General features: G+C 35.4%; 1 protein-coding gene across 1 annotated transcript; it reads right to left on the reverse strand.

Moving 5' to 3' along the window:
* Positions 1-2,755: 2,755 nt before the first annotated feature.
* On the reverse strand, positions 2,756-18,155 carry LOC107189135 (protein henna). Its single transcript, XM_015577608.1, has 8 exons — positions 18,032-18,155; positions 8,409-8,537; positions 7,377-7,531; positions 7,109-7,291; positions 6,086-6,282; positions 4,491-4,753; positions 3,608-3,837; positions 2,756-3,122 (listed from the first exon to the last, which is right to left on the reverse strand). Exons 1-8 carry the CDS (start codon positions 18,107-18,109, stop codon positions 2,960-2,962), a joined length of 1,398 nt encoding a protein of 465 aa, XP_015433094.1. The 5' UTR covers positions 18,110-18,155; the 3' UTR covers positions 2,756-2,959.
* Between the last annotated feature and the right edge of the window lie 1,257 nt (positions 18,156-19,412).

Below are 19,412 nucleotides of genomic sequence, written 5' to 3' on the forward strand. Positions count from 1 at the left end.
TAGCATGGCTTCAAGTATTGAATTGGCCAAAAAGTAGGTGCAGTTTTTAAGCCGGGTAACATAACCAATGTTGATGCAAACGGTTTTCTACGTTTGATTTCGATACTTGGAGAATTTACGCAATTTCCCGCGTTCTGTGACGAAGATTATTGTCGATTAAACACTTTACTTGTAAATCTCTTGTGGACAGCTCGAGTGTGGTGCATCTTGGAGTGAAAAGAAAACGAAATTTCACTAACCACTTCTAACACAGGCGCTCTTCGGTAGAATTCTATCCGTACACCTTGCATGACTTTTTACAAGTTTGTGTGGTGTTTTTTTCCTTTTTGAGATAGAACAGAAAAATATGCTAAAAATGCTTCTTTTGGATGTCCGTCTTTATAATTATACCAAAATTATAGAATAAACCCTGTCTTCAAACTTTTTGGTTAAAATGTACGGTTAAAGTTAGCTATCAATTAATCGTGTGCCTTCAAAATTTGAACTAAAATTAATTATGTTTAAAATTAATTATTGCCTAAAGGCAACTATGACCAGAAAACCGCACGAACTTTGCGGCCAACCAAATTAGTAAGCCCATGGACATTGTTACCAATTTCTCAATCCGGCCTTCTAACTGTATTGTTTGACCGCTAGAGGTACCCTGACTGAAGGACTTGCCGTTCGTCGGCACCAACTTTATTACTCTTCTAAAAAAAGTTACAGAATAACTTGATCTAAAACGTATTCCTCATTACTAAGTACAACTTTTTCCCCATTTATTTAACGGCTCATCAATCCCCGGAGGAAAAAAAGTTAAGTAGCTTTGAGAAAAAGAACTTGTCAATGAACATCCATATCTCCAAAACGAAATTTTGGCGAACCAATTCCGTACTATACGTTCTGATAGTACACCTTGACCAATAACATCACATATTTTGTTCGTGGTACTAGTATGCTGTTTTGACTTCTCCATATCAACTACACCAGAAATTGTACTAGTACACGATCTACATTTGCTAACTGTTGTTTTTAGACTGTTTTATCGTTAGACATAGAGTAACCACCATGGCGGCAAGGGACTGCAGGTCATTTGAAATACTTGACAAAAATTTATCACCCAGCACCTGCACGAGCAATTACTCATGACTCAATCCAATATTTTCCCATTGACAATACACCAACGCACTCGTGTGCATACTCAATACATACTCCACCTTAGGACCACTGCTCAAGCAGGCAAGGTTTCGTCCTTGCGGCTAGCTATCTGCGGATGCTAGAAGAAAGGCTCTTTCTATGCGTAATAAGTTGCGTCTATGTCTGCCGTGGATACCGCCAACCAAATACACATCCAATAGAAGACTTCGGTAAAAGTGAATGAAAAAAAGTAAATTCCGCCGAAAGTAGTAGCGTTTTTTCATTCATTAGTATCTGTCATTAGCCACTACAACCATCAGCCTGGTACAACAGAATAAGCCACGTGAGTTTTTACGCATGCGCGTTACGAAACCGATCTTGGTCAAGCTGTGCGCACAATCGTACTGTATATGTATAAACAGCACGCGGCATATGCAGCCGTGGCGATAGAAATATATAAGTGGCCGAAACCGTGGACAGCACTGAACTAGACGATGAAACAACTTAAAATCACTGAGAACTGCTTCCATTAGATACATATGTATTTGTAACCATGTATTTATTCCCCCTCGTATAGAAACCTTTGACATGCTGATGTTGTTTACCGAAACCCTTGAAAAGGGTTGCTGAATGTCTACCGTGCGTACATACATATATACGTGTAAATTGTGTATTTTAAACGTGCGAAACTGGACGAAACACTTCACGGGACCGGACGAGGATAGCTTGTTTCATTTACGAAAGTACAAAAACGCATGTGGAATCGCTTGGAAAGGTGGTCTGAACAGGAACATTCTGTTTCCAGATAGCCTAATTACTTTTATGGTGTTCAAGAGCTGATGGAAAACGAAGACCCGCATTTTGTTCGGGAACAGGGTATATATATATATATGATAAATGTATATGTATATGGCGAAAAAAGGAAGAAAGTAATATATTTTGTTGTAAATGTATATTGATAAACTTTTCATATGTATCTGTAATGTAGAGAATGATGTGTATTATTGAATGTCGAAATCGATATATTTTATAATTGTTATTGAATGGATTATATATATACTGATGGAAATTCGTACACATTCCAAGGGAGCAACGCGAGGAACATGTCTGACTATTTTATGTTAAGGCCATAACATCCCCGTTTAATTGTACATGATACAAAGATTGGGAACAAATACATACAACATCGAAATAAAGGAATCTTCCTTGACCGCTGAAATCAAAATTTCATTCTTTTGTAATTACAACGGTTCTGTGCATGTGAAATCAAGAAACATTTGGACAGTGAGGAGAGAGCTTAATCTAGAAATTCCTCACTCTCCAGCATGATCTCGAATAGGTACATCTAATGCTCCAAAAGTGATAGTAACAAATTTGCGTAACCCCCTTTCCTTTGTTATTATATGAAAAATACGATGTGAAATATTTGTTTGAAACCACTAGGATCTCTTTATAGATACTTGAGATCAATGTCGTGTCTGTGAAAGTAAATGTTACACACACTGTTGCTCGACCAGGTTTGGTTATGCCCACCATAACTTGTCATGGAACAGATTGTGGGAAATATTTCCTTATCGAGTTGAGTGTAAATGTAGTCAAAAGGACATAAATTATTAATAGCAGAAAAAGAACGATTCAATATAGTATAAAAATTTTATTGATTCAATATAATGTTGACATCGCCAATCTTGTTCTCGTGTGTTCAATATCTGAATGTGACTTTAAAATAGTATATTATACAAAAACTTGCGCAGGGACTGGCTGCAAGCGTACGTTTAAGGATTTATGCTACTTAGTTAATAATTACACTAATTGTTACACGGTGTCGACGAAGAATGTAGTTCTACTGTTTCAGTTTCCTTAATGCGTCCATTAAAATTTGTACTTCTTGATTCACGTTATAAACCAGATCTTCAATCTGATGCTTGCTGTCAATTATATTGATGCTCTGAGTGTACGGATCGTATCGGACTCCGAACTTTCTTGGGATACTCTCAGCGAATTTGCTGAAATTATAAAAACAATAGACCATTAGCGAACACAACATTTTTCCGATTACGTATACTTTCATCCCAATTCTTTATTTTCACGACTCGACCATTAATTAAATGGAAAAATTAATCTTCCTAAAAGAACTCATAAAAATATGTCTATGATTATTGATTTTCAATGATGTTTTTTTTCTTAACAGAATACTATATTTGTGAACAGATATCTCTCGAGAGTAGAACTGGCCTTCAGAGTTCTCGATCGACCATTTCCATTCATTATGACGATACGTATGTAAGTAGCTTTTTGCGATCTTTTTCCATTCGGGGAATTATATTATCAAAAAATTAATTCAATCTCATTTACACATTTCGTTCGGTGATATTCAGCTCGAAAGTATCAACATTATTCTTCGTACGAAGCAAACGAGAGATGATTCGCCGCGGTTCGCAGATAAGATAATCGCGACGCGTAATACAGCACCGAAGCCTGATTTACTCACATCATTTTCTGTTTTGCATCCTCAAAATCCTCAGCGACGAAGTAGACAGGTTGATATTCCGTTATCGGATATTTTTGCAACGCTGTCTTCGACGGTTCAAAAGGTCGCAGTTCTGGTTTGCCACTTAAACAATATTCCAGCTCCCCGAACGAGGAGAGCAGGCCAGCACCGTATGCTTTCAATTCGCCATTTTGCCGACATATACCGTATTCCACCGTAAACCAAAAGCACTGAAATATATTTAAAATCCACGCCTGTTAGTCTAACGAAAGGAAAACAACCAACAAGGGAACTTCGATAATCTGAAAATTCTAATTTTTCTAAAAGTTTCCAGGTTTTTAGGAGACCTCGACAGAAATAGAATCAAGCAATTTGTTCTTCGCTGGTTTTTTGTCCCTTCAGAGTGAAAACAGCCCTTATAGATTAACGCGTGTTTCTCTATTGTTCTGTATACCTTGAAAACTATTATTATAGATACGAAAGAAACTGTTAGAATGACTATTTTAATGGTTTTTCCTAATCTGTAAAAGTGTGCGACAAAATTATTAAAAACTTCTTGTTTAGGTAAATGACAAAAAGAAAATAAATTTTGTTTTTAAAAAGAACAAAATTTGCTTTCAGGAAAACCATAAAATGTTCATTGTTTTTATATCTACTATACATATAGTTTTCAAGATATACTGAAAAATAGGAAACATGCATCTTGACATCTAAGGGGTCTTTCATCCGGAAATCCAAGAAGTAACCAAAAAAATATTGCCCGATACTTCCATGGAGGATCCTGCAAACTTGCAAAATTTGAGAAAAAAAATCGGAATTTTCGGGTTACCGAAGTTCCCTTGTAAGTAATCGCGATATAGTGTGTCGAAACAAGTTAATTCACCGTGGCAAGTTTCTCAATATATTCGTCCGGGGCGCCAAGAGACCCCATGCCGACAACTTGACAAAACTGAGCGAACGAAGGATCGGCGAACAGCGGTACGTGGCCAAGTACTTCGTGACATACGTCCGGTTCCGGTGTGTATAATGGTTTACTGCCGTGTCTAATATACTGCGTGCAATGGAACACTCTGAACGCTAGACCGGCCAGAAAGTCTCGCGAGGACAACAAACCGGCCACTGGACGAAGCGTGAAACCCGTGCAATCTGTGAACAATTCGGTGAATTTATTAAAATCAGTTTGAAATCGAAGACATTGAGGGTGCAAGAACCGGTCATCCCCAGAAATGAACGATTTTTCAGAAAGTAAACTTCCCCGACAATTGGATTGAACATTTTGCCTGTTTATTTATTATAGTTTCTTTGAAATCACTCTTTTTAAAACATTTATTGTCTTATGGAGGTGATTGATATTTGCCCCAAACAAGTAATGATGTACGCCAATGACTTTTTTAACGTTTATAATGATATACAAAAAATTAATTAATGAGGATACAGAAACATAGTAGTTTCGTAGTATAAACATTATTCGAAATTTATTTGAGCACTAGTGACACATCTGAAGCATCCGATTTACTTACTTCGCTAATTCCTGATTATTATCGTCTTTATCGTTACAATAATATACTATATTCGAACTATAAATAAACAAAAAAAAAGCAAAATTTCGAACTTTTGAGGAAGTCTCTTGAGGAATACTCTTTATAGTAAATATAGTATTTGTGGCATTTAATTGTTTCTTGCACCAAACCATAAAGTTCTTTTTTTTATTAGTAGAACACGTTCTAATCTAAAAATGGCCAAACATGGAGATGACCGGTTTTTGCACCGAAGTCTTGAATTATTCTTTAATGTTCAATACTATTTTAGTAACACCCAATAACTATTCACTTTAGAATCGTCCGAGTAACTATTTAATTTATCATCTTTAGAATTCTTCGAATAATTGTTGAGTTGAAAATCATTAAGCTTTCAAAGTTTTCATATTGCCTTAGCTTTAATTGCTTGGCAATAGTTTAAAATACGCTTGGAATTTTCTTAATAATTGTTTACCTTTCGTGGACCTAGAACCTACCTAATGACCATTTAGTATCTTTATCAGAATGATTATCATCATTCGGTTTAGAATTTTTGCATAGTATTTCCTCTCTACAATCGCGCTTTGTCAACCCACCCCTTTATCTACATATGCCAAACGAGTTATTTACTAATGAAACAATTCTAAAATCTCATCAACTGCTCCTTATAAATGTGTTTTCAGTTCCAAACGAAACGACTATACCATAGGGAAGAATACCATACGCAAGATTTATCCTACAGTGTTTTATAGAATTTTGTTCAAATAATACATAGTAAAAATAAATAATCTGCAATATTCGTTTAAAAAAAGGGTTACCTTAACTTCTAGAACTGAAATTCCCATATTTCTTCAATGAAGAATAACAATTGATGTCTTATCGTTTATTCGTTACTCAATATGTATATCTATGTATATCTGCTTTCCAGTAATGATTCACATTCGTCCAGAAAATGGGGTACCTTTCAAAAAGCTCGATATATCCTGGAGCTGAGGAATGTTGTCCTCCCTATAACCGCAGTTCTCGATAAGCAAAGGGAAGACGTGATTGTGCTCCTTGCACGCATATTTTGGGTATAGTTTCGTCAAATTTCGAAAAACTACACCCCACGTATCAGTTTCCTCTTTGGTGTATTCCACCCTAGGAATGGGTTGACCACTAGAAACGTCAAATTAATGTCAGTTTTAGTGAACTAGTTGGAAATGTACTACTTGAAACAGGTAAATTATTATTTAATACAGAACCAAATTAAATATCATAAATGACATATTTAGCGAGTATACTTTATTATGTATAAATATAGATTATACATAGCTTACGTCCATAATTTTTACTTTATTTTCATTGACGTTTATGAAACATCCCTCGAAAAATGTTGAATGACGTAATCTAAGAATAGTTTAACAGGCACTTTTAACCCCGCTAACTGCATTCGCTCACTACAGTGGACACCTACTTCATCACTTTATTTGTGAACATTTCTTGACAAATGGCAGTACGAACCTTCTTTGAATGACATTCAAACATTAGAAAAACAATGTTACTGTAACTACTAATGCCGTTATTTATCGTGAGCAAATACATTGTTTATTAAAAAATTTGTTTAATGCGTTAAGCAGTTTTAAAACGACTATTGGTTCTTGACTTTATGAAACCAAAATTTTTGTACAAGATAACAAAAAGATGCGGTAAGCGGGTTATAACATTATTTCTGACTATCGCGGTTAACCTTTGTGTAGGCAATCGGGTACCCGGGTACCCAGATAACCATTTCTAAATTTCCATTCCCAGTTTTGTATACTCTTGTCTATGGTAAAATAGTACTTTATATATTACAGGAAGAGAAAACTAAGAGTTTCGGACAAGTATGAAAGTAAAATTTATCTATGTTTATCTAATCTGTTAAAATAGAGGTATTCCGATTGCTCAGTAACCGTAAATATTTTGGTTGCCCATACAATGGTAAAAGTTGTATAAAACTTACTCTCTGTAGTTGTAAGCCAAGTCAGCGAAGTATTTCCGTCTCTGTCTGTATACAGAATCCGTGAAGCCAGGATGATCGCTGTCCAGTTCTGCCCCGTACGACAGAATTTGATTAGCGAATTTGTCCAAATCTCTAATCCTCCTTGGGAACCACGGCACGGTTCCCATATTGTCCTTATGATTTCTGCGAAAGAGGAATAAAAATTGGCATTCGCACGGGAACCGATGTAACGTTTAAACGATAATAAATTCGTATCTATATTAGTCACCTGGAAATGATCGAGAAATAACTGCATTGGTCGCGTAAATTCTCGATCATAGCACCGAGGTTTCCACCCGGCGCACACTCCACCATGAATTCGTAGACGTTCGCATGGCGAAGGGAGCTTCTCGATTCGATATGCAACAGATTAACTTCGTGTCGCTGAAAACGAAATCGTTCGAATGAGATTTTATGTAGAGACACACGGACAATATTCAAAATACAACATAATGTCTGCATTACGAAAAGTGACAGCTTTCGTTTATCTTACGAAAAACAACACCTTTGTCTTTGCTGTCACGAAAAATATTACGTTTCGTTTCTCACCGCGTAAAGTAACAGGTCTGAATGGTTTGGCTGCGAAAACAATCTTTTTTCAAGCATCGTCTTTCGGGGTCAAGGGGTCATGCTCAGTCAGGAGGCCGAAAAAAGAGTGTTCTTTGGGAATTTTTTTCTCGAAAACTATAAGGCCTTCTTCAAAAAATGTGTTTGTGTTTCAAAGATTGCAGTTTCTAGATTATAAGGTAATTTTTTTATTTAAAAATATTTATTTGCAAATAAATGGTGAGCGATCTCCCGGATGTCTCTTCACAAAAAGTGGTCTGCCGTGATCACTGTAACTTCGTAACGATTCATCTGAAATTAAAAATTCAGTAATATTTATGTAGAATAGATTCATCTATTCGTCTTGTTCCTCACTGTTATTACGTTGAGGGAACAAAATATAACGTTAAAAAAAATAATAGTGTTGATATTGACAACATCGAAGAAAACAATCGTTAAACATATTTTCTACTATAACGTGTTTACTCCTTGTAACCATCGATTTCTCGTTAACACACACTTATATAATATCGATATAACAAAAGTTATTAAGGTTGCCTGTTTCTAAGAGACCATCCTGTATAGGTTCTTATTATGGATCTAAATGGTTACAAATTAATTCGCGAGGCAAAGAAATGCTTTTTCATTTCTTCTGTGAGAATTTTCAATTTTTCGTTTGTCGACCATATTTTGTAATGAAATTAATTGTACTTACAGCGAATAATTGTAGATATTTTCCCAGTGCTCCAACAGAGTCATCTTCTTTCGGAGAGAAAATCAGACAGGTACTTCTCACGGAGTCCCTGCCTTCTTTGATGTAGTTCCCACCGAATACGAGTCTTGGCTTTTAAAAGATAACAAAATATTTTCATATTTATTTACATATTATAAGTTACGAAGTATTAAAGATCTGTTAGTTAATTTTCAATCTGTATTCACTTCATCTTAAATCGAAATCATTTAACACATATTAAATCTACCTGCAACTTCTCCAATAGGCTTTAATCTCAGCCCACATGTAAGAACCTCTTTCATACCCATATATTATGAAATGAAAAAATTAGAATGCATTTTAAAATTTATTATTCTTTAAAGCAGAATGTATCATTTCTTTGTGTTCTGTTCATTAATCACCGTGTTATGCCCTATTTGATCTTGTTTTAGCTGCCCAGTGACATAAGTTGTGCAGTCTCAATAACGTAAGTATTGTGTTTCCTCATTTTCTTGTTTATTTCGATGGTCGCTCAGAACGTGAAAAGTTTGTATGCATTAGAATTACAGTCAAGTTTAATTCAAGTAGTGTCATAAATTGTAATTTAAACATTGAATTTAAGTTATCTTAAGTTTGAATTTAAATTAAGTTTAACTTGAATCTTTATTAAATGAAACAAATTTCATCTGAATCAATCAAATTCCACTGGGGAAATTATCGAAACCGTTATTAAATAAAATTAATGAAAAATTCTTACATCTGGCGTCATTACCGTAGCCTCGTTCATCGCACAGAAACTGATAATCTACGAGACCGTCTTATGCCCGGTGCGACAGGTATACAGAAACTACACTACATTAACTCGTCACACGTCTATTTTATACAGACAGAAGCGATCCCCTCTTTCATCTTCGGTTTGTTTTTCATAACATTAAGAAAGGAAAATTGGACTTTTTGGAGCTACGTTATTCCAGCAATTGAGATTACTATTTCCCACGATACATCGACGTGAAATTGCACGCAATTCACGCGTCATTAATCTGTGATTTTTTCCACGAAAATGCAATAAGGACTGTTAACAACAGGGACTTCACGAACGTCAAGTGTAATTTCTGCCGGTTTTGCATCATACTAATTACGACCGTGAGTTTGGTTGCCAAGGTCGATTTCACTGTTCAAAAGTGACTTTTGGATGGACACACGGTGAACGTAAAGCGGCCGCACTGAAACAACTCGTAGAGATACCTGGAGATTTCTTCGGGACCGATCGATTAAACGTTCGACAAGTGTTATTATAAAAGACATTCACTGAAAAAGTGTCATAGAAACCGTAATTGCCTCAATTGCATTCTTTCAGAGCTACTGACTCTTGAAAGTTGCTGATTGTCGGCTGAAATCGTTTCTCTGTACACCTGGCCGACCAGAGCTATTAATTGATTTTGATTTTATGGTTCCGTTATAATATCATTAGGTATAAATGGATCATGATGTTGCTTTCATTTTATAATACACCCACAAATTCTTTTACAGTAACCAAAGAGAATGTAACATTCTTTTCTTGTATTAGGTAATTTATTAAAGTAAAAATGAAGACTGTAGTTGACTTTAACATTTATACTTTCATTATGCTTTTTTCATCTCCATATGACACAGATAAAGATTATAAAAGAAATATCGATATGCAACCACTATTATAAAATAGTTTTATAGATTTCCCAATGATGTTATAAAAATTTGAATTGCTTTAATCCGACGTAGTGTGTGTTTTTAATCATTGCATATTATACATAAGCGTGCAAGTACTTCTTTTATACATTGAAAAAAATTATTGAACCACGTACAGGTAAGGAAAAAGACTTTAAAATATCACATCGTTTAGTATTTTACACGTAATTGAGTAATGTCTTAAATTAATAGAATTTACGTTTCTATCACAAACTGTTTTCGATAATCGAATTGTTTCGACAGAAGGGAACGCACATTGTGTCTGAATCATATATTTCACAGCAAACTGTTTCCATTAGAATAGTAATTTTAATTTAACATCAGTAAACAATACCTTCCATAAAACAAACGCTAAACTTGCAGTTTTGAAAACGAAACATAACGGTTGATGGGTGTTCTCGTACACAAGGATGTCGGAAAATGGGAATTCACCGATTTATTAAAACTTTGAGATTATTCCCGGTATTGCAACTGAAAACAAAAACAATTATATACACAGACAATTATGCATAGGAAAGTATATCGATAAAGTTTGATTTGAGCAATTCATGAACACTCAGTAGATGGAAAAACGAACAATCCTTCTCCTTCCATTTATAAAAAAAAACATCGTTGTGAGTCGGTGATTAACGTGACACAAAAAAATTACATACTTCACGCACGATCGACTTCTATATAGATCACGATGAACGACAGATAGACGCTGTCGAAACATCATTATCTTTTCCTTTAACTGGAATCTTGAATCATAAATTCCTTGATGATCGCACAGCAGTCGAAATAACGAAACGTTTCTTTTTTCACGAACGCAGCAGTATATTCTTTTTACTTTTAACATTCAATGTCTGAAAATTTGTTTTATCTTCACAAATTCAAATAACTTACAAAGGAACATCCCCAGAGCGGAATTTTTTTCGTTCAAACTGGCATAAATTTGTAGAGAAGTACAAACTATTGAACACGTATTATATTGTTTGTGCAGAAAATTGGTTTCAAGAGATGAACAGCACCTCTCAAAATTCGACGCTTGAAACATACTTTTTACAATTATGTGCAAACTAATCGTCGTATCGGAATAATGCTTGAAACGAAAGTTGCTCGATTTTTAACGTAGAATTATATTGGTGCATAAAAACATGTGTCAACTGCGGTGTTAAAAAAAATTCTCCTCCACCAAGAATTTGTTAATATAACAAGGAAATACGTGTTGTATAGTTTTTTATTCTCTACAGATTGATGCCAGTTTGAATAAAAAAAAAATGTTCGCTCTGGAAATGTTCCCTTGTTAGTCGGAAGGAGTAAAATTTGCTCAAGATCAAGCAAAACATTCTAGAATATCCTTGAGTTACTTCGAGGATATTATTGTTCAGCAAATGATAATTTGTTTAAACCGATACTGACATAATTAATAAGTACAGTGGGTCAAAAAACTATTCGTACACCCTTTAGAACAGAAGACCTCTTTCAAAATTGGACCACGTGACTTGAGTTTCTTTATGAAGTTAGAAGGATTGGTTTATTAAATGATGTGTTAAAAACATTTTGAAAAATTTGCGACTTTTCAGAATGACGAAGAAAATAGTAAATGTTTTTTTACAACTTTTTTGTCTGAGACTGTAATGAAAATTTAATAAATACATTTCGAAGATTTATATTAATTATATACATCGATTAATACAGAAACGAATAAAAGGCATCGAAAGATGTAAGAATCTTTAGATATACTACAGTTGTAGGTCAAAAGTCGCGAGAAACTGCGATTTTCAACATTTTTAACCGTTTTCATTTTTAAAATTTTCAGCATGCATATAACTAACATAAATCTCAGCAATGTATTTATTAAATTTTCATTACAATCTTAGATAAAAAAGTTACAAAAAGCGACCTTTACTATTTTCTTCGCGATTCCGACCAATTGTAACTTTTTCAACGTTTTGTTACCACATCATTTAGTACACTAATCCTTCTAACTTCACAAGAAGCTCAAGTCACTTGGTCGAATTTTGAAACAGTTGTTCTGTTTTAAAGGGAGTACAAATACTTTTTTGACCCACTATATATTCAAGGTAAATTTCTTGTTCACGAATATTATTGACCCTATTCTTGACCAAATTGCAAAACTGTTTTCCTTGGTCAAATTGCGAAATATTCAGTACTATTGAAAATTATCAAATTCAGTTAACTATCGAAGGCGTCTGCGTAAGTAAATTACAAATATTATGATCCATCGTACAAGGTCACATTTTTATAATACGCGTTTATCAGTGCACTCAATTATAATGTAATCGTTTATACGCGTATTCAATTGCATTGACATTCGGGACCATTGAAAGATTATGCGTATTTAATAATTTTGTAATCATTGCGTCCACATGTTATCTAGAAAGTCATATGTAATCACGATCTATAGGACTAATATACAATGTATAAACATTAAGAATATTTCTTCACAATCTCTCGAGGGATACTAGAATATGTGTGTAAATATGTACGTTTAACCCTCCGAGCACGGTCCCTGGGTCACGCGTTTGCGAGAGAGACATGCACACAGTGACAGAGTCAGGAGTGGGGACACGCGGTCTCGAGAGCAACACGCACGCAGTGACGGAGCTGCGTGTAAATCGCATAGCGACCGATGTTTGTTTACATGCGAACGACCGGGCCAAGACGCCGCAGAAGTATTAACTAATAAATATAATTTGTTTTATAATTCACGAGATTTTTATTCTAGTTAGTGTAATAAGATCCTATTGCAGGGCTGTGAGATAGCTACCGGCGTTTTGAGCCACAGCTGCGGCCTTGGGGGGGAAATCGCACTTCCCCTCTCCCGGGAGAACTTGGCATAAACTAAACTAAAAACTAGTGTAATAAGAACCACGAAAATCCAAATGTAATGTGGAACCAGCTAATCATTACATTGTATACATGGTGACGGTGGCTCGAGCTTGAGCCAGACTGACACTGTGTTGTACAGTGTCGGTGAGGGCCTCGAGCTCGAGCCTCGCCGTCGCTGTGTAGTAGTAGAACATCGGTGTGGGGTCAGAAATGACATAGGGACCGGCTACCATGTTTCCGTGCTCGTAGGTTTAAACATGGATTCAATATCCGAGACTTAATGAAATAATGCGAAATATTTAGAAGTGGTGTGAAGAGAGATAAATTTGGTTATTTGCGTCCGATATTGCATTCTAAAGAGAATGTCGAAGCAGATAGGGATTCGCCTGTCAGAAATATTGATACAGAAATATTGATGACAGGGAATTGTCAAATACTGCATTTTCACAAATAGTCAAAGCTTTTGGTACCCCGTCCACAGACTTGTTTGCGTCAATATGTAATTCCAAATGCCACGATTACTGTTCTTGGCATCGAGACCCAGAGGCGTTAGCGGTAGATGCGTTTACATTAAATTGGAAACACCTTAATTTTTGTGCACTTCCCCTGTTTTCGATGATTGTTAAAGTGTTACGAAGGATCATACAAGACCAGGCACAAGGAATTTTAGTATTTCCAAAATGGTGCGCATAGCCATGATTTCCATTACTAAAGTCATCACTACTTATTGAGCCTTTGATTATGTTCGAAACTTCACCTGCTTTGCTACTTTCGCCCTGCAGATCCTGTCAACATCCGTTAGCCAGATCGTTGATATTGATGGCAGGGAGAGTATCAGGGAGGCTTTCCGTAGAAGGAATACTCTAGATCAATCTATAGATATTATGATGGCATTGCTGGCTGAGGCAACGATTAAACAATACACGAGTGCTGTTAGACATTGGATTAATTTTTGTTCCAGGTCAGAAATAGACCCGTACCTAGCTAATAAGAGTCAAACACTGACATGGTTAACGGAATGATTTAAAGCGGGAGCATCGTATGGTACTCTTAATAATTGTCGAACAGCCTTGGGATTGTTAATCGGGGAAAAAATATCTCAAGGGTCCATGGTTACGCGGTTTTTCAAAGGTGGTTTTCGGATGAGACCGACTAAGCCAAGATACGAAGATACTTGGGATGTGTCTCGTGTTTTAGAAGCAGTGGCTGCATTATTCCCGTTAAATGTCCTTTCATTACCACAGCTTACGGATCGTTTAGTTGTGCTTTTAGCATTGGCTACAGTGCAGAAAATACAAATTCTTGTTAATCAAATTAATAAATATAACGGAAGGTGAAAGAGGTTTTCCAATCAAAATTAACAGTTTCATAAAAACTTCGCGCTCAAGAACATGCCAGTCACTCCTGTTCTTACATAGGTTTCCTGAAAATCCAGAATTATGTGTAGCGTGTACGTTGCAAGCCTACCTTGAAAGAACGAAGGAGCTTAGAGGTAACATCCATAGTTTGATAATAACCACTAGGAAACCTCACAAGCCAGCGACCAGCCAGACGATTGCTAGATGAATTAAAACCTCTTTGGCTCATAGCGGTATCAATAATAAATATAAGGCTCCTAGTACAAGGCATGCAGTGACTCAGCAGCATTAAAAAAAGGGCGTTGATTTAAATATCATAAAGAGTACGGCGGGATGGTCGAAGGAGTCATTGGTATTTGTGAAATATTATAATAGACCTATCGTTAAAGACAAAAAACAATTTCGCAGAGGCTGTTATGTTAAATAATTGAGCGTTACTTATTGGTTCGATTATTGTCTCCTATGAATAATGTTAGGAATCCCATGTTATAAGCCTCTATGTATAAGTTTATACGTTTCAGGTCTTTAAATTAACAACGGTCTTGTAAATAAAAGGGATATAATCAATGCAGCTCCGAATACTACATAGTTAAATGTCGAGAACGAAACTGTACATATAATTATAATCGAACTTCACAACAGGTAAGTTCGTTTGATCGATTAATTTTTCTTTCACTCAACCTTGATTCCAAAAGGTAAAATGAATATCATCGCGAAGAAATATTCACTACGAAATTCCTCACCACAAAAGAAGAGATATCCTATCAATCGATTCACATTACTATTTATAAACATATTTTAAATGAATACAGTGAAAAAATAAAAGAAAATTACATTTTCTAGTCTTAATGATTTCGTCCCAGAGGAGTGTAAATGTAGTAAGCGTACAAAATTTCAATTTAAATGTATGTTAATTTCGCAAAATTTTTCCAAGACAAGAAAATATACTTACTATACAGGGTGGGGCAATAACTATGTCCACTTTGTATATTGCCATTATTTGTAATAATATGGAACAATGTTATAATACAAAACTTACAAGGTATAGAGGGGGACATATTGTGACACAAACATTTTCTGCATGGGTGAAGGCATAGAAGATATTTCAAGGTCATCTCTATTTTTGTTTAATGGAATGCTATGTTTTTTTTATCGTGATATGATAGCCGGTGTTGAGATGACTTCAGCGAGCCATCATTGAAGGTCATGCAAGGTCAAATGTCGTAGTAAAATAAATTTTCTTACATTACAGGAGATGCACGAAGTGGTGACCGTTTGCGTAAATGCAAAGTTGCAATCTTCGTATCGCTGCATCACGTGCATATATTATCGTTTCTGAACTTATTCTAGCACATGTTGCAATTATCCGTTGTATTCATATTTTCTGGTGTAGTGGGTACTTCTTGATAAACAGCATTTTTCAATGCTCCCCAGAGAAAAAAATCTAACGGGGTTAAATCTGGAGAACGAGGTGGCCAAGAAACTAATCCTCCACGTCCTCTCCATTTATTTGGGTAAAGTTCGTTCAGTGCATCTCTTACTCTCCGAGCATAATGTGCTGGACACTCGTCGTGCTGTAACCGCATCATTTGGCGAACGTTTAGTGGTACATTTTCTAATAAAGTCCCCTATGAAATAATACAGCATGTGCTAGAATAAGTTCAGAAACGGTAAGACATGCACGTGATGCAGCGATACGAAGATTGCAACTTTGCATTGACGCAAACCGTCACCACTCTTCGAGCATCTCCTGTAATGTAACAAAGTTTATTTTACTACCACATTTGACCTTGCATGACCTTCAATGATAGCTCGCTGAAGTCGTCTCAACGCCGGCTATCACATCGCGATAAGAAAAACATAGCATTCCATTAAAAAAAATAGAGATGACCGTGAAATCTCCTCTATACCTTCACCCACGCAGAAAATCTTTGTGTCACAATATGCCCCCCTCTATACCGTGTAAGTTTTGTATATAACATTTTTTCATATTATTACAAATAACGGCAATATTCAAAGTGGACATAGTTATTGCCCCACCCTGTATATGTATAATACTCTCGCATTATGTGATTACATGCTACTTGAATTCTTTCTCTGTTAACTTGTATTCATTTCTACGAACATATTCAATTTTATATTGTAATTTATTCATTGACAGTAGGTACCATTCATAATAGAAAAATTTCACGAAGTCGTCTTTAACGATCCCCCTTACCAATCAGCTTCGAAACAGGTTTTCCGAATTGTTTGGAAGAAACACGATCACCGATAAAATGTCATTTTGAATTGACTTGTTTTGACCGGTATCCTCGCCCATATTAATAAAACGTACTGAAAAACAATGTGACTGAATAGCAATAATCGGAATAGTAATAATAAAAATAAGAAAGTCCATCCAGTTCTACGCTCTCCGCTAGAATCAATTGAATAGTCAACGGAATCCGATGAAATATCGATCCAAACTAATGTATAATCTATCGAGGAAGCGTTCGATGCTACAAACGGTGTATTGAACAAAAAAATACGATAACCAATACCGCAAGTGTCGCCAGTTATCGTGCGGTACACCAGAATTATCGCATTTTGCGTGGAATGTATGTGTATTAACTTTCACCATTTGACGTCATGAAATTCATATTCTGATTCTGAGCCGAACGTAATAATAGACTTATCGATAAAATAAAGGCAAAAGGAAGCGGCTGGAAAACAATTTGCTTAATCGCCAAGACATCCAACATTAGGCAACAGTGTTGCTGAAGTATGTATTTCTCTGAATAATAACAACTAAACCAATACCATCTGACAAATATATAAGGTGGACCATGTAATTATAAATTACCAAACTGTTTCAACCCCATGATAAACAATTGAAGACGTTGAAATGCGTTTTATTGAATTTTACATTTTTACCCGAAATAAGATCGAAACAAATGATTTCTGGAAGATGTATACGAATAAATAAAATCATCCTTATGCACGGTACATTATACAGAGCGTCCTACGCAAAACAGGCCCGACTCAAAATGATTAATCTTTATGTTTTAGACAAAAACAACTTGAATGTGATTTCACCGGCGAAAAGAGTGCATAGAGACACAAGGAGGTGATTTGCAACATCTTTTGCAACGGTTTCTGAATAAAATCAAGTTTCCACAGGGTGTCATTCACTGAACTTTAATTTGCCACATAAGTAAAGTTTTTCTCCAATATATAGATTTGTACATACAGTTAACCAATGAATGGAGCCGGTTTTACGTGGGGACGCTCTGTAGTGTCAAAATATGTCCGACAGTGCTCGAAGTAATGCTTCGAGTAAAGATTCGATGAATGGTTGCCTGCTCGGGCAATAATTTCAAAATATCATCTATACACAAAAAAAAATGGACACACAACACAAGCAACATAAACAAATCTGGTTATTTTTAGATTTATAAATATGTTAATACGTGAAATGTGAGAGGACAAAAATGTCAATGCAAATTTAATTTTATTTTTCTTTCTTAAGAAATCCGTTTCCATTTAATTCCTTCCCTGGTACGAGTGAAATTAATTTATATAAATAAAATGTACATCTTTCCAATGTATAAAATGTGTCACATAGTTTCATTATAATTTAATATTCTTACATAAGTGGGCATGTGTCAATCTGTCGTGCGAAATTACATCAGAATTTAGAGAGATTTTGTTCTTATATGTCTATCTCACCTTGTCAGGGGGCGATCCATTAAACGTGTTGCTCTTCTCCGACGTGGTGTGCGGTATTGGTATCGTTTTGGCATACATTTCACCGTGTTATCGTCGACGAATCGAAGGGGTTGGACGTATTCGGAACTTGTTCTTACGATTTTCACGAGACGAGCGTCTTGGTGTGACTGGTTCTTACCGCGTCGCGCCGGCCCATTTTAAAGAGATGCCGCTACAGGTTTCGAGAAAACGTTCCTGCCTTCACGGCCGTACAGAAGTGCATTTCCAAAAATGGTTACCAACCACATTTTCGATTTCAACCTGATCATTCGATGAAAAATGTCGTTTCTTGGTATTTTTTGTTTTCTTTTACATTAAGCGTGATAAAATAATTGTTCAACATCAGTTCAGAAACTGAATATGAAGATATACTTAATGGAACATAAAGCGAAAGAGAATAGGAATAATACGATAATTCTGATTTGATACTCAAATGGCTAAATTTCCTTGGTTAAACGATCTTCTGTATAAACAATAATTGATATTTAAAGTGATAATGTATCACTTTGCATCTGGTTTGGAAAATTTAAATCTTGTAAATTTGTTTTTGAATTTTTCATTTCAAGTGGTTTGAACTCGAAACATGAGAATAGGGATAAAATTAATTTTTTTTTTGTAATTACTTCCTTATTATTGAATATATGATTAAAAGAAACAACAGAAATAACAAATACACATAAAAGTGGTAATAAAATGTATTCATCCCAGCGGCCATTACGTCAATTATTAGAATGCTGAACCCTTGAAGTGTTAATTTCGTTTAAAGTGTATTAGAATGTTAAATATCACCAAAAGAAAACAGTACGCTTTTGGATGTTACTTCATTAATTCTGATTTCTTCAACTCATCGCACGTGTTCATATCAACATATCACGAATCATCGTTAGAGCATGCTTTCCTTGAAAAAAATCTATATCTATATCGACGATGAGAAACTTCGGTCAGTAACTATATTACGACTTACGGTAATGAATAACACGAGTAGAATTTTCGTTCATAAATATATCTAGTCCCGTATACAGGTATATCTATGGGTCATTCGATATTTCATAATGTTATGCGTTTTTACAAAGATAAAGCATCCAGGGTCAACTCTTAACTCTTTGCTTCAACCGTTTCTGCTGCTCAAAGAAATATTTATGTAAATGCATAAAAGCGCAGAATCCTGATCCCTGCAATAAAACGTATTTCTTAAACAATATCATAACCATCGCTCTGTTAATAATTATTATTTATTCGTATTCGACCGTACCGTTCGCAAAAACAAAAATCATCTCGGAGTTCGTTCACTATTTACTCACGTTTCAAAATTAAAAAGCAAAAATTCGCACGATACCATGAT

This window comes from Dufourea novaeangliae, unplaced genomic scaffold (assembly GCF_001272555.1).
Source record: "Dufourea novaeangliae isolate 0120121106 unplaced genomic scaffold, ASM127255v1 scaffold144, whole genome shotgun sequence".
Lineage (NCBI taxonomy): Eukaryota > Metazoa > Arthropoda > Insecta > Hymenoptera > Halictidae > Dufourea > Dufourea novaeangliae.